This window comes from Manacus candei, unplaced genomic scaffold (assembly GCF_025592945.1).
Source record: "Manacus candei isolate 608988 ecotype Guabito, Panama unplaced genomic scaffold, ASM2559294v1 h1tg000024l, whole genome shotgun sequence".
Taxonomy (NCBI): Eukaryota; Metazoa; Chordata; class Aves; order Passeriformes; family Pipridae; genus Manacus; species Manacus candei.
The window spans coordinates 7,696,195-7,711,492 of NW_026138072.1; the positions used below are offsets into that span (position 1 = coordinate 7,696,195).

The 15,298-nt window shown below is 34.9% G+C and overlaps 1 protein-coding gene across 6 annotated transcripts in view; it reads left to right on the top strand.

The window, feature by feature from the left end:
* Positions 1–15,298, top strand: part of ADAMTS6 (ADAM metallopeptidase with thrombospondin type 1 motif 6) — a 148,212-nt gene that overhangs the window by 102,710 nt on the left and 30,204 nt on the right. For all 6 annotated transcript variants that reach the window (XM_051788272.1, XM_051788277.1, XM_051788273.1 and 3 more), the window contains 7 exons: positions 1,941–2,086; positions 4,142–4,205; positions 7,388–7,490; positions 8,424–8,557; positions 10,009–10,132; positions 11,366–11,446; positions 14,402–14,565. In XM_051788272.1, the coding sequence (XP_051644232.1) occupies positions 1,941–2,086; positions 4,142–4,205; positions 7,388–7,490; positions 8,424–8,557; positions 10,009–10,132; positions 11,366–11,446; positions 14,402–14,565 (816 nt within the window). The remainder of the gene's footprint in view (positions 1–1,940; positions 2,087–4,141; positions 4,206–7,387; positions 7,491–8,423; positions 8,558–10,008; positions 10,133–11,365; positions 11,447–14,401; positions 14,566–15,298) is intronic.

A 15,298-nucleotide genomic window follows, 5' to 3' on the forward strand; every position in this document is an offset into this window, starting at 1 on the left:
GAGGGAACTCTGTCCTGCCAAGACCTGGTAGAAAAAGACAATGCGTTTTGAACTTGAGATTTAAAATAACCCGCCCTGTCTTTTTTGTAAACACATTAATGCTTCGTGTTTTTTTTCCTTAACTGATGGAGTATGAGGCCTATAAACAGAAATGTTTTGGATTGTAACAACTGTGTTGTAAAACAGGTACAATACATACAGAAAAAAAAGAGGCCACGGAGGATAAAAATGTCTTGAGAGAAGAAACAAGAATGGATATGGCTAGAAGAATAATGTTACAGGTTTCAGTTTTTAATGTGGAAATAGTAAGGAATTAATACAATAAGGAAAGGTTATGTTAAATGTTACAATGTTTTTGTATGCAAAAGTATGTTGTATCTAGGTATCAGCTTTTGCTGATGTATCAGCTGATGTTTTGCTGTTGTATCAGCTTTTGCTGATGATAAGCTACAAATTTTAATATCAATATATCATTTCATTGTACATCTTTGAGAGTTACACACTTAGACTCTGACACATTTGACAATCCAGAAGTACCTTTTATTCAAAATGAAATTTCCAATTGAAAAAATAATTAATTTTATTAATTTTCTTTGACTAACTCTCTGTACTCTCCTTGTTCATATCAAACTCCTTTTAATTATGAGTGAAATTTAAATTACCTTTTCAGGTGCTTTCAGAAAAATCTAGAGCAATTCAAGTCATTGTGAGTGACATATGTCCCACATTGCCGAGACTGAGGATTTAGGTGAGCCTTAGGACTTAGAAGAAGAGAAAGTTTGGCTTTGCTATACAAATTACTCTGAAGTCAACACTGAGTCATCCAGTAGTGTTTTTGGGTGAACAGGGATATGTCTGTCTGTCCATGTCTTCTGTGCATGAGTCAGTGTGTTTGTCAAATTCATATGGCTGATTTTGGACGCAGAAGTTGTCTGGATTTCTTTTTGGAAACGGTCAGTCCTATATCTGTTACAGGAATTCAGAGATGTTAAACAGCAGTATGCCGCCTTTTGGAAGTGAAATATACAGATTCAGGTCACAGCAGACCTGAGTCCATGCGCTACTCTCTCACCTAAGCCTGAAATAGTAACAAAGAGCTGCTTCAAGTTCTCAGTGATGCAGTAGACACCAGAATGTGGATCAAACTGTGGGCTCCATGATTATTTCTGAATGATTTAGAAAATATTTCTGATGCACAAAATGATAAAGTTCTTTCAGTAGTTAATAATTTCTGTGAATTGCTTATCATTTTGTATGTCTGATTTAAGTAACGGTTTTGCAAAGTTTAAGCTTTTGCATGAGTGAAGTTTGCATGTTCGTTCTGTCCCTGAACAAGTGGCCAGTCACTATTATATAATGATTTTCTGTACCATGTCTGATGCTTTGGCACTCCTTTTATTATGTCTGTAGTGTTAGTATAAATGAAATACTGTAGCAAATTCTTCTTCCATTGTAACCTTGTCCAAATTTTCTTTTTTAAAATGTATGGAAATACTTTCTTAAAAATCCTATCAGGGGAATTTTTCATTTTGTGTAATGAAGCCCCTACATGAATCCTAGGTGGGGAGGGTGTTTTACTAAACCAAGCTTGGAAATGAATCTTAGTGTTTAAAAGAATGTAAGCAACTTGCAGTTCCTTAATTGCGAAACATTAAGGAGGCTGTATGAAGAAAATGAGAAAATTTTTATTTTAAACTTGCTTTAACTTCTGGTGTGTGTTAGGGACCTATAATTCAGGACTTAGTGGAGACATTTAACAAATCACACACCCACCCACCAATGTCTAAACATGGCTGGAAAAAGTAAAATACTAGTCTTGTTATCTGTACAGGGAATGCTAATGCCTATAATTGGTCATTGTCTGACCCTTATATTTTTCTCTCCTGATAACTCTGTCAGCCTGCAAACTAATTTTATGGGTTTTTTGTGAAATCTTTCAGTGGTGTTATCAGGGAGAGTGTGTACCTTTTGGCACTTGGCCTCAGAGCATAGATGGCGGTTGGGGTCCGTGGTCAATATGGGGAGAGTGCAGCAGGACCTGCGGGGGAGGAGTCTCCTCATCTATAAGACACTGTGACAGTCCAGCGTAAGTAGCTAAAGTAAGCCGGAGCCAACGAAAAGACACATTTGGAAACTATTCAAAACTGTGGTTTCACATGTTATCTGTAAAAATGTTTTGCTAGTTTGCCAACATTTGTCTTCGAAATAGCAGACAGAAACACTTAAACAGGAGAAGTTCGCTAGACATACTTTTAACATTTTTAGTGTATCTTATATACAGTAAAGATAGCTGGATTTATATTTAGTAGTAACCAGAATAGTTTTCTTTATGCAACTTGCTGTTCATCAATATATATTTAAATTATGCCTTAGGTACATTTCTTTCTTAGGGCGTATTTCTTCTGATGCTTGTCTAAGATATAAAATAGCAATTACCAGTTACTTATTAAAAAACCCCACCACAGTATTTCCAAAGTTTTGCATATAACTGGTTACAGTAAACCATCAGTAGTAGTATTATATTTCATACAATACATTTACGTGCTGCCGTGTCCAACACTTAAGTTGTGACTTCCCACTGACTCTTAAAACAATTCAGCGATTTCCTTCTCTGCCACTACTCTCTATTGGTCCATTTACTCTGTTTAAAGAGGGACCAGCTTCTCCACTACAGCTTGACCTGTTGCGTGTATCTGTACTGGCCTTATGATCTGTCTATTTTCCAACATTCTGAGCATTGTTCCAGCACTTACTGTCAGGTAAGTGCTCCTCTCACTGTCACTAGTCATTCTCAGATGAGTGCTTATTTCTGTTGGTGTTCTTTCCTGAATGAATCACTGCTTTTTTCTGTTGCAACTTTTACCTGTTCTGGTTCCCTCATCACAGCCTAGATCTTTGCAGGATAGTTTTATTACTCCATTCTCTCTTCTTGTCATGCCCCGTAATTCCTATTTCCTTCCTATTCCACTATTGGTTTTTAAGACTACTTTTTCTAAAAACGTTCTGTGTTTCTTTCATGAAAATAAATTCTGTGTCTTTTGTCACTCCTTTCTTATCTTCTGCTCTCTGTACAGTTTTTTGTTGCTTAATATCCATGTTTTGCAAGCCAGGCTGTACATCAGCTTTCCACTGCAGTCTGCAAGACAGACACCACAGTGTCACAATACAGCTGCTTAAGGTGGTCTCTTTGCCTCCTGTCATTAGCAGTAACTATCTAATGTGGCAAATATCACTACTTACTCGTTGAATCCAAAAGCAGAAGTTATCCATATACATCAATAACATGTCAGACTATGTTACTGAGAGGATAATAAATTAAATTCATTATTTTTTTCACAGCAGTATTTAAAAATGCTAGTGAGATGTTTGTTTGGAGCATGAATAATATCCTGAGATTTTTCTTTTTTATACTTCTGTCGCCATGTATTTGGGTCGGTATGCTTTTTAAATGTTTAACGAGCAGATGCATTTGGGAAGTGTTATGTCTGCAGTAGGAAAATAAAAATTGTGTTGGTTCAAGGATGTTGTTTTCTGGTTAAATAGTGTTTCTGTAGTGTGAAAAAAGGTATTGATTTACTTTCTGGTTAATTGTAAAGTTACTTCATTATTTGACCTCTGTGGAAGATAGATAAGGTTCTTGAACAGCTTGGGAATTTAAGAGCCAAATGTCTTACTTACGCTAATAAGAATCTGGAGTTCCCTCAGATTTAATACTGATTACTTCAAATCAGAATCAAATTCTTGAACTAGAATGTGCAGCCGTTGCTGGTTCCAGGTATAAAACCAGTCTGCTGGTTTACAAGTAAGATGAGAAGATTAAAAAGAAAAAAAGTATCACTAAAATTAAACTACTGAGCTTAATTTTATAAAGCTAGCAAATAATTAAAACCAACTTTTTTTTTTTACTACGTTCAAAATACGGTTAAACCGTACCGCTTGGAACTTATGCAGACTAGATTAATATATGAGTGTTGTTTTGTATCTGCAAATGAAATATTTTAAAATCTCATATTAAAACTTGCATGTACTTTTATTTTTCTTTTTATAAAATGTATCTCTTGGATCTGTATTAATAGTAATAATGCATTAGTATATCTCATGAAGTTGTGTATATGCCAACGTATAATATGTGTTTCTCTAGGCCTTCAGGTGGAGGCAAATATTGTCTTGGAGAAAGAAAGCGCTATCGCTCCTGTAATACTGACGTAAGTAATTTTTGTTTCACTGTGATCAACTTGACTTTTTTATGTTTTAGCAGCAATGGATGCATTTTTTTCCCCAGTTCAGAGAAGCTGTGGATTCTCCGTTTAATTGGCAAACAGTTGTCCTGTAAGGCACATCTATATTGCAGACACCCTAGATGTTCTGCCAAATCTTAGAATCCCAGTCTCAGTGTAGGGCTTAGCTGGTGCCTTTGCACTGGAGCCTGGAGTAAGTTCAGCTTGATCTTCCATGGTAAAGGTGAACAAGGAGCGCTCCACAACAGAGCAAAAATCTGTTTAGCCCACTGTCTTGTCTCCCATCAGGGGCCAATAACAGATTTTTAAGGAAAAAATTATACGCTTTTGATAGCCAAGGCTTGACTTTTCTATGGATTTACTGTATGAGTGAGTTTCCAGAAGCTGGGTGTCTAAAGATTTCTGGAGCTGCTCATCTTAACTGCACCACATTAAGTCCCACAAATTAAAGTGTCCTCCATGAATCCACTTTTAAGCCCTCTTACACTTTTTATACCTTTAAAACATCCAGTGCTAATCTGTTACACAATACTTTTATACATTCTGTGAAAATGTATTCTAAACCTGCTTTTTTGCCATCTGGTTATTGTACTACCAGAATGATCATGCAGTTTAATTTTAGAGCTGAGCCCATTGAATAGTGACCTACCACTGAGGGGGTCAGACACCATATGAATGTATAAGGTCAAATTATGAACGTCAATTGACGTTCAAAGAATTGCAGAGACCAGTAGATTTTGTTTCAAGATTTATGATAGTCCTTAGTACTTGACATTTTTAATGGAATGGTATGTTGGATTAATGTAAACATTTAAAACATGCAAATACATTATTGTTTTTATGAATAAATGTGTTGGTTTTGCGTCTTTTCTGTTGAAGTTTGTTTTTCAGTGTCAGCATTCATTGCCCATCTGTAATTTTCAACATAGCACTCCCTAAAGCTCCCACTATTCATAATGCAAAAACCTCTTCATTTTGACTTCATTTTTCTTGCAGAGATAAGTTAATTCTGGTTGCCCTTTCTTTTGACCATTTTAATCCTTTGGAAGCAGCACACACGCTCCTACTAGGCTTGTTTCTCATCAAGTGCTTCCAAAGCCATATATGACTTTTGAATTCAAAGGGCATCTGCTAATGGAAACATTGAGATCAGCAGAAAATAACATTAGCTAATGAGTTCTGGAAACAAAAGTGTGGTAGAAAGAACATGCTCACCAGAAAATTATTTTCTACCACCAACCACACTATCTCTAACAAGAAATATGTATTTTTCCACCTAAAGTATTTTAATTAAAAAAAATACAAAATGCTAATCAAGTTACAAAGCACAGTATTTCTCAGTTGAAATAGGTAATTGATTTGTAATATATATAAGGATGTAAATCTTAAATTTTATTTACTTCTAAAACTGTAAAAGCCTCCTTTTTATATATATGATGAGAAGCATGGTTTGCTTACAAATTATGGGAATATTTTGTTTATATAACTGTGTATACATACTTCTATAAATTTCTTGTCCTTCAGTCCTTTCTCTTAATTGAATGTAGGCAAATGGTTCTTGTTGGTTCCTTTCATTATGCATACGTTCACAGGAGTTATTCCTTGCTTTCATAATTTTAATATTTTCAAACAATTTTTTTCTAAAATGAATTCATATGAGAAGCTACATCTTGAAATCTGAGTTTGAACTGTCATCTTCTCATCTTCTCTGAGGTGTTTGGTAATAGGGGACAATGAGTTCAATCACTGAAGTCTGCCTGACCCCAAACTTCGAGATAAACAGATGTTTGGTGTTGTGTCAGCGTTGGTTCAATAATTTGTTAATACTTTTTTAATTCAAAACGTCTTCTCCTCAGGACCTTCTTCAGACCTGATTTTAAGTTCTCATACATTTGCTAGGTCCTGCCTCATGATTGGCAGTCTCATAAAAGAGCACCTGGAAACACAAGCAGTCTGTTGCTTGACAAGAATTATCAATGTACTGTAGCTGCATGAAAAAAGTGCACTATCTTACCCAGTAAAGAGAAGCAGTTATTGCACGTGGGCTAGCTATTATAAGATCTTGATTAATGTATAATGAGAATAATAATTATTATGTTAATATTTGCATTGCGCAGTAAATTTTTAGCATCCGTGTTCGTAGAGACCCTTTCACTTGAATGCATTTCATATTCCTGAGAAGTGCTGACTGGCTTAGGTACATAGGAAGACAAGGAGAACTGCCATAATATGGATTCTTCTGTTGCTGATAAAATAGTAATATTTATTAACACCTCTGATGTCTGTCAAACAAATTCTTTTCCAGTCTAAACATGATTTTAATCTGTATTTAAATACCGTCTGATGAAGCTTGTAATTTCAGCAGGTACTTAAACATTGATAACAATGTTTAATGTGCTGGGGGTGGATTCAAGATTACTTGTCATTATTACTTTGAATCTGCTGATGAAAAATATGAGAAATAGCAAAGAATTCTCTTTCTCTTTAATTCTTTTCAAGATTAATTTAACTTAAATCTACCCTCATTCCAAGTAAAAAAGATTCCTTAGAGTTTTGTAATTGGTAATGCAAAGCAATGAAAATATAAGTGTAAGTTTTTGTTTGTTGATGCCTGGAGGCTGGTAGCAATCAGAGCTGGGCACGCTATCTGTTCTCAGTGTCAGCCTTAAAACAATACTTTTGTCAAGGCTACAAGTAAACAGGAATGATACAGCTCTCTAGGAAAATACTTTATTTTTTTCTTGATGTCTTAGTAACATGTCTCAGTACAGCTGCTTAGTACAGTATAACTGAGCCTACAGTTCTTACCAAATTTTTTTCCAGCTGTTTTTAATGTGTTTGTAAGGAGGTAGCTGATGGATTGATTATGATGCATAGTTTGACAGGATTCTGATTTTCCAGTTTTATGGAAACTATTACGTAACACTTACCTGTCTTTAAATTACTTCAGCTATTTTATGCCAGCCTATGGTTGCAAAATAGACACTTCAACTGTAAACTACTAAAGCGAATTTCAGAATTGGAGCCACAAGACAAAGCAGGAAATCATCTTCTAATCTCTTGCGTGATTGTAGTTGTGGTATAAGCATTTAAGCATTTTTTTCATGTTTATATTTGGAATAAATAAACTTTTTTGTCTCATGTTTTAGCCATGTCCTTCAGGGGCCCGTGATTTTCGAGAGAAGCAATGTGCAGATTTTGACAATATGCCTTTCCGGGGCAAGTATTATAACTGGAAACCCTACACTGGAGGTAATGGTTAGCATTGCAAACATGTTATCTTAATGGGAAATCTTCAAAATTATATAAGTGTTATATAGAGAGTAATGATTGTAAATAGGATGTTTTGATTAAAATACAATGAGCTAACTTTGTTAAGCTCATACTTTTGTCAGTTGCTGATAATGTTGCAGAAGAGCAACATTTCTCTATCCTGGTAGATTTTGTTTTGCTATGGAGGGGAGCGAGCGTCATAAAGACTCCACTTAAAAAATATGGAGCCCTTTTCCACCTGCAGTTGCAATAGAAGGGCTGTAATTTCCTTTCTTTTTTGAGATAGTTTAATCAAGTTTGGTTATGTTTCTGTCATTTTTCAAAGTTCTTCAATTGCCCTTTTGTTTTTTTTTCCTGTTCTAAAGCCTGAAAGCTTTAGAAAGTTTTTGCATTTTATTAACCTGAATGGTTTTACCAATGATTTTTGGCTTACAAGCCTAAATGGTTTTACTAATGGTTTTTTAGATTAAAAGCCTAAAAAAGGTAATTATTATCATGGGGTTTGAACTGTACTATAATTCAAATAGGACTGAATTCCTAGTTGACATAGTCTTATCTTGGTTTTCAAATTTACTTCTAGCACTACAGTCTGTTCTTATTCTTCCTTTTCAAATAGTATCCTTATTGCTTTAAATTGTTCAGTAATCATTAGAATTGTGTTAACATAATGGAATTTTTATGGAGCCTGCCAACCTTGACATGTCTTTCTATGTGAAATAATCTTTTTTGCAAGAAAGAAGAGTCAAGTAAATAAATCAGGGGACGTTAAATAAAGCTTATACATTATATGTGTCAGGTATAAGACTAGAAATTTCACATCTGTTTATGCATAATATTTATACCTAAACATTAATTTTTCAAGATTTCTACTGGTTGTATTTCTTTTTTCTTTCATTTGTTTTTGTTGTCCAGGTGGGGTTAAACCATGTGCATTAAACTGCTTGGCTGAAGGTTATAATTTTTACACTGAACGTGCTCCTGCAGTAATAGATGGGACTCAGTGCAATGCTGATTCACTGGATATCTGTATCAATGGAGAATGCAAGGTTACAAATGTTTTGTAGAGTACTTACGGATTACTTTGTTGTGTCTGCTGTCACATACATTTAATTATGGCACTTGTATATCATATGAAATGGGAGTGTTGACAGGTCAAATTGTTCATAAAAGTGTAAGATTGAGACAAAAAGATAAAAAAAGGTATTGCATAAAATAAACAAATCATTTGAATTTCAGTAGCTTTTCACAGACATTCATAGAATCTGTCATTTTGTCTCTTTCCTTGCTTTATGGTTTATGTTGAAGAGTTGATGGAAAGAACAACAGATGAACAGATTCTTTGCGCTGTTCCACGGCCTGTTCCATCATTTCAGTTAGAACACCACTCTGGCTGAAAAGCAGTAAATGTGCACATACTGATTTGTTTGTCTCTAATGAGTTCATCTTATTACAAAAATCCTACTGTTAATGTAATTGAAACAGAAAGTTGTCACTATTGCTCTTTAGTTCTAGGAAAAAGATAATGATGCAAGTATTTACCATTTACTAAAAGTCTGCCATGTTTTAGTAAACTAGTGAAAAAAATCTCAAGTTGAGAATGAGCCATGAATAAAGTTGGGTGTCTGTCATCTTGATGAAACAGTAAGTAGAAATCTAAATGGTTAGAACTATAATATTTTGTCAGTTGTTTAAAGTATTTTAAATTCTCTTATGATCTATGTATTGCCTGTTTAGAAGATGGCAGATAATATTGTTAGACAGTAAAAAAATACAGGCAAACAGTTATGTAGCTATCTTCTTCTTCGTATAAATCCTGGAGAAAATTGGCAAGCTGTAATGTTTGTTCTGTTTACAACCTACTTGTTTCATCCTTCTTTCTTTTTTTCCGAAAGGCTCTGTCTTTATTTTAATTTTTTTAAATTTCTTTCATCTAATACAGCGTGCAATTCAGCCTTTCACTATGTTTTATTCCGCATTTCTTCTTAGTTTGAAATCATTTACACTTTACATTCAGACTTATGAAAATTGCAAGTTTTCCCTGCAGGATATGGAAATGTAGGTCTATGAAGTTGTAATGCCTTTCGAAATAGAAATACTGCTTATGCTGTATAAATGTGTAAGGAACTAACAGCAAATGTTTACCTTAACAAAGCAATATAGAGGGCACACAGCTGTTGTAATGTTAAATAACATCACTAATCATTTATTGATAGCCATAATAATTTTATTGTTTGCAAAACACTGAAATCCCTTCCTGAAAGTCACAGTAGACATAAAAGGTTCTTATTTATTAAGATTTGATAACAACTCTAAGATGTGGATTCTTCTCCTTTTTTATTTTCTTTCACTGACAAGGAAAACCCACTAAAAGTACTGGCTATCAAAAGCAGAATAGATAAAAAGAAGAACTGAATATCTCAAACTTGAGAGAAAAACTTCAAAAATAGTGGTGCAAGACCATCACCCTGTTAAAATATTTGTTCTTATCTTTTCTCAGCATGTAGGTTGTGATAATATTTTGGGGTCTGATGCTAAGGAAGATAGGTGCCGTGTTTGTGGAGGAGATGGGAGTACATGTGAAGCCACTGAAGGTTTCTTCAATGACTCATTGCTCAGAGGAGGTATGTACATGTATGTCCATTCTGTTGCACAGTACATTTAGATGACTCTTCAGTAAATACCAGTGCTGCTTTGATTCCCAATATGGCATTGCTGCTGGTCATTCACTTGGACTCCTTTTGCCTCATTGTTTCCTTTTTTTCTGTATTAGTTTGTATTATCTTAAATACAGTGTGTTTCATTACTGAATACTTAGGTCTGTTGGTCTTTAATGCACTAAAGGAAATAAGTGGAGGGCGTTTTGTTATTATTTAGTTATGGCGGTATAGTAAGAGTAATGTTGTGTATTATTTTACTGTGTATAGTAGAATTTAGTAGCTAGTCATGCATGACATTTTAGAGTAGCAAAAATCCAGAAATGTTCATCGTATTAAGAACTCAGAAAATGTATATAGGCAATTATTTTAAAACTTAGCTCAAAAAAAAAGAAAATATTAGTCTTGTAATCTTTGTGTTACCAGTTTTAGACTCACTAATACAGGAAAAGGAGTGACACACTGGAGTTGGTTCAGTTCAGTGAGCAATCAGTAAGATTATACAGGTCTGGAGCTCTTGACCCTCTGTGAGGAGAGGTTGAGAGAACTGGGCTTGGACAGTCTCCAGTCCGGAGAATCCCCTGGTTTGTGGTGACCTTGTATCAGCCTTCCAGTACCTGTGAGGAGGTTATGGAGAAAACAGGCTCTTTGCACTGCTGGGTACCTGGTGAAAGATGAGACAATGGCTGTAAATTGATAGAAGAAAGGTGCTTACCAAATGGAGGACAGGAGGACAGTCTAGCAGTGGAGCACATTGCCCAGAAAGGTTGTACAGTTTCCATCTTTGGAGTTTTTCATGACCTAAGAGGATAAACTACTTAGTAACTTTGGTCCAATTTACCCCTGCTTGTAGCTGGAAGTTGGACTTAATGACTGACTGAGGTCCTCACCCACCTGAATTATCCTAGAATCCTAAAGTAATTTTATATGTTAATTGCTTCTGATACACTGATGAAAATACTTTATTAGTACTCAAAAAAAGGAATTCCTGAATACATAAGTTCTTCTTATCAGTTCAAAATTTTTGTGTGAAGTTTAAAGAGCTTTCTTTTATATAATATGAAAGCAAATGTTCAAGTATATTTGAATCCTGTATCTCATAGTAATTTTTTGTTGTAAGTAATTCACTAATGGTCAATTACATTATTTAATATTGATGAATGTAAACAACAACAAATAAAATTTATCTTTGTCTTATAGGATATTTGGAAGTGGTTCAAATTCCAAGAGGTTCTGTGCACATTGAAATAAGAGAAGTGGCAGTGTCAAAGAACTACATTGGTAAGAGCATGGTTTAAGTAGCAGACTGTTATTTAAGTCAGAGTTTATGTTGTGATTTGAAGATACATTTTTCTGGTTTGGCCAAACCATACACAAAGTAGAAGTAGCAGAGGGAATAGTTAGCTGCAAATACTAGGTTGTGATCAGACAATTACAGCAGTTAGTTAGGATATATTCCCTTGAATGGAGCTGTTGAAATACACCACATATACACCTCCTTGTCCATTCAGTGCAAAGTCGTGTCAAAGTCACTACAGTAGAAGTGTTAGACTTGAACTGAAGTGGATGAAGAAATAATACTCAATATGAGGAAATAAATAATCTACTGTCCCACTGTGAAGTAATGTCATCCATCTGGGAATTCTCTTAAGGGATTATAATGTTTTAAAACACAATTTTATTTCATCAGCAACCATAGTTACTTAAATGCTAACAATGCCATCTCCATACTTCAAGGCAATTTAATGTACTCCTTCCACAGTGGTGTTGTTGTAGGGACTAGATGCCATTCCTGGTTTATAGATAAGGAAAATGAGATGCAGAAAAACTGTGTGATTAAGTGAGATCACTCAGGAAACCTATTGTAAAGCACAAGATTAAATTCAGATTCCCGGATTATTATTAATTTCTTTAAAGACTATTAAATGTGCTTTCTGTTTTTGTTTAATAATGGTATTTACAAATCTGACATAGTCAGACTCAAGACAACATGCATTTCCGAAAGTTTCTGTAGCTTAGTTTGAATAACAGTCAGTTGACAGTGGTGCAAGAACACCAATTTCTTAGTCAGAAGTAGATTAGAGAGCTGATTAGTTCTACAGCAAACTAACAGATTAACACTACTTGTTTAAGATGAAAAGCAGCTGCAGGGGCTACTTATACCAGTCTGTAGTCCGTGTAGTTGGTATATAACACTAACATTTGGGAAGGGATTTGTGATATTTGTGAGTTAGAAAGGCAATTATCCTCATAGTCACATAAATTCCTAAATGGATTATATTGACAACGATGGTACTGTTGAATACCTACCTTTCTTTCTGCCTGCAACCCCTTCTGAAATTCAGCAGATATTCAATCTCCTTCAATTCTGCAGGAATAATAACACTACTAGCAATTGAGTGCTTCTATTCTTTCAGCATCATGTTCTCCATGGCCCCTCCCCCACATCCTGTAGTGACATTTCAAACAGCGTTGGTTGGAGGGAGGTATAGTATTGTCGTCATTTTCTGGAATTTCATGGACAGGTGGAAACCAGAACAAAGATGCTCCTACAATTGTTTGTTATTCTTCTGTAGGAATAGAGCAGAGGAAAGTGATCTGGAAAAGCATTTTGAGTGGCATGATCTGAATAAAATGAATGGACGATGGAAATTTTTTGGCTTAAATAGAAAATACAACTTCATTTATATTTAATCTGGCCGCAGATCTAAAAATGTACAGTTGTACATAAATACTTTTTTTTATGTGCTTGTCACAATTTCAAGGGATTTCCTGAGTTCCAGGCTCTCTCCTCACTACTATGGTTCATGACACAATACAGTGACTACACAAATAGGGAATTCCTCTCTATTACTAGTTTCTTGTTTATCATCTCCTTCTGGTACTACAGAACTTCTATAGACAATAAGGAACTTAAATTACTTTGAGAATTCCAGGTAAGTGAATGTGTCAGAGCTAGTTTCTTTACTCTAAACACGTGACTATTTCCAAAGTAAATCCAGGCAAGTCAGTGCAATTGGATTTATGCTATGGAAAGATGTTCATTTTTAGACCCTTTGGTGCTGATGGAAATGGTTACTAATCCCTGCTGAATATTGCTGTCATCAGCTGAACATTACTGCCTCTCCCACTGTCTCTTGCTCGTATGAATGCTCTCTGATATGTTTCAGAAAATTCAAGTATCATTGAGACATTTTCTGTAACTGTTTAAGGTGAACCAACTGCCTACATGCATGCAGTTGAGAATAAAACATCACACAACCAAAGTTGTCTTAATCCTTAACGTTATGATATGAATTCTTTCCCTATCCAGTAAAGTCAGTTATATGTCTCAACAAAAAATGACAAGCTTTTTGATTATGGGTTTCCAACCATCATTTTCCCTTTAAAAACATGTTTTATTTAAAGTAAATATTATAAGTGAAATATGTATTTTGGTAATCTTCACCTTAAGTCAAGAAGTCAGTATCTAATTAACAGAATATTAATCTTAAGAGCCAATGTCAATTTCATATTTAGAAATTGATTGTGATATTATTGATAAAATATCAAATACAAATCCCTGAATAATATGTCCATCCTAGTGGTTCGTTAGCTATGAAATATCTGTTTTATCTACAGTTCTTTCATGGTTCAAGGCTGTAAATTAGGAACAATAAAATATCCTATCAGATCAAGTACCTAATACTTAGATTTGTGGTAGAAATATCTTGTATTTATGGTTTAATAAGGAAAAAAAATAGTGGACAAAGGAAAGAAAACAAGAGCTGATTGAAGTCGTGTGTCAGACTGTGTTCCTTCTCTATTTTCCTCTGGACATTATCTGAGATACTTATTTCATGACATGGTTTCCTATTCTAAAGTTAAGGTTGATTATACGTTTCAGACCTGCATCTATTTTATGTAGATCAGCATACATTGCTCATGGGCTCAGTTTTTAAGTTTAAGATATATTGTAAGTTGTGTGAGGCATTCTAGTTTGTTCGATATAGCATCTGCACATTGAAATCTGCAAAGTACATCTGCATATTGAAGATTATTGCAGAGGTGAAACTGTTGGTTTGCATGAGGGATCTTTTGACCAGGGCTAAAGAAAAGGTTTTATATTGCTTGAAAAAACAATGATATAGAGCTCAAGTTCACATACTTCTAACAGCTTAGTAGACTTAATTTACAATGACTTCTCCATTATAAATGCTACTTCCAATTTTTAGGTGGCTTGTATTTTTTTTTAAGCTTTAAAATCTGAAGAGGATGACTACTATATTAATGGTGCCTGGACTATTGACTGGCCAAGAAAGTTTGATGTTGCTGGAACAGCTTTCTATTACAAGAGGCCAGCAGATGAACCAGAGTCTTTGGAAGCACTAGGCCCTACTTCAGAAAATCTCATAGTCATGGTAAAGTTATAATTAATATATTTGTGAAATTTGAAATATGTATTTGTGTTTTGAGAAAAGGCAAGGCCATGAATGAAATAAAAATAGGTTGTGTTTTCAAAAACTGTACAGCTTGCTTAGCTGGGACTTTGCATGAGTGTTTTTAATACAGCTTTCCTACCTTTCAAAACTGACTGCAAACATTGTAATGAAATAGGGAAAGAGTCAGAAGAACACCAGGCCGTCTCACAGAAAATGCCTCATCTCTGTTAAATGTGGTTCACACTAATGGTAGCAGAAATTGTAAATGAGCCATACATTTTATCTCTGCATGGTGGTGATACATGATAGTCCCTGACAGTTCTGTAGATGTCAGTTTTAAGCCTGGCCTGAGTGCGACGTATATATACTCTTACCACAGAAAGAGTATCATTACTTGACTCATGTTAAAGTATATTGTTGTGACATACATTGCTCTGAACAGATTTTATAAGGTATGAGGATGTAACAGAAGATGTGACCAGGATCCTGATACCCTGTCTCTGACAACAGGCAATAGTGAGTGAGCCTGCAGTTTCACTGCTACGTTGAGAAGTATAAGAACAGAGTGTGATACTTTCCCAGTATAGTCTGTCAGGTGCCAAATTTGCAGTTCAGGAGCTGCCTGAGCCAGATGGGATATTTTTTGTGTAGAATAATTGTTGCATGGATATTCACATTTTAGGCAGCATTTTCAAACACCTGAATCATCTTT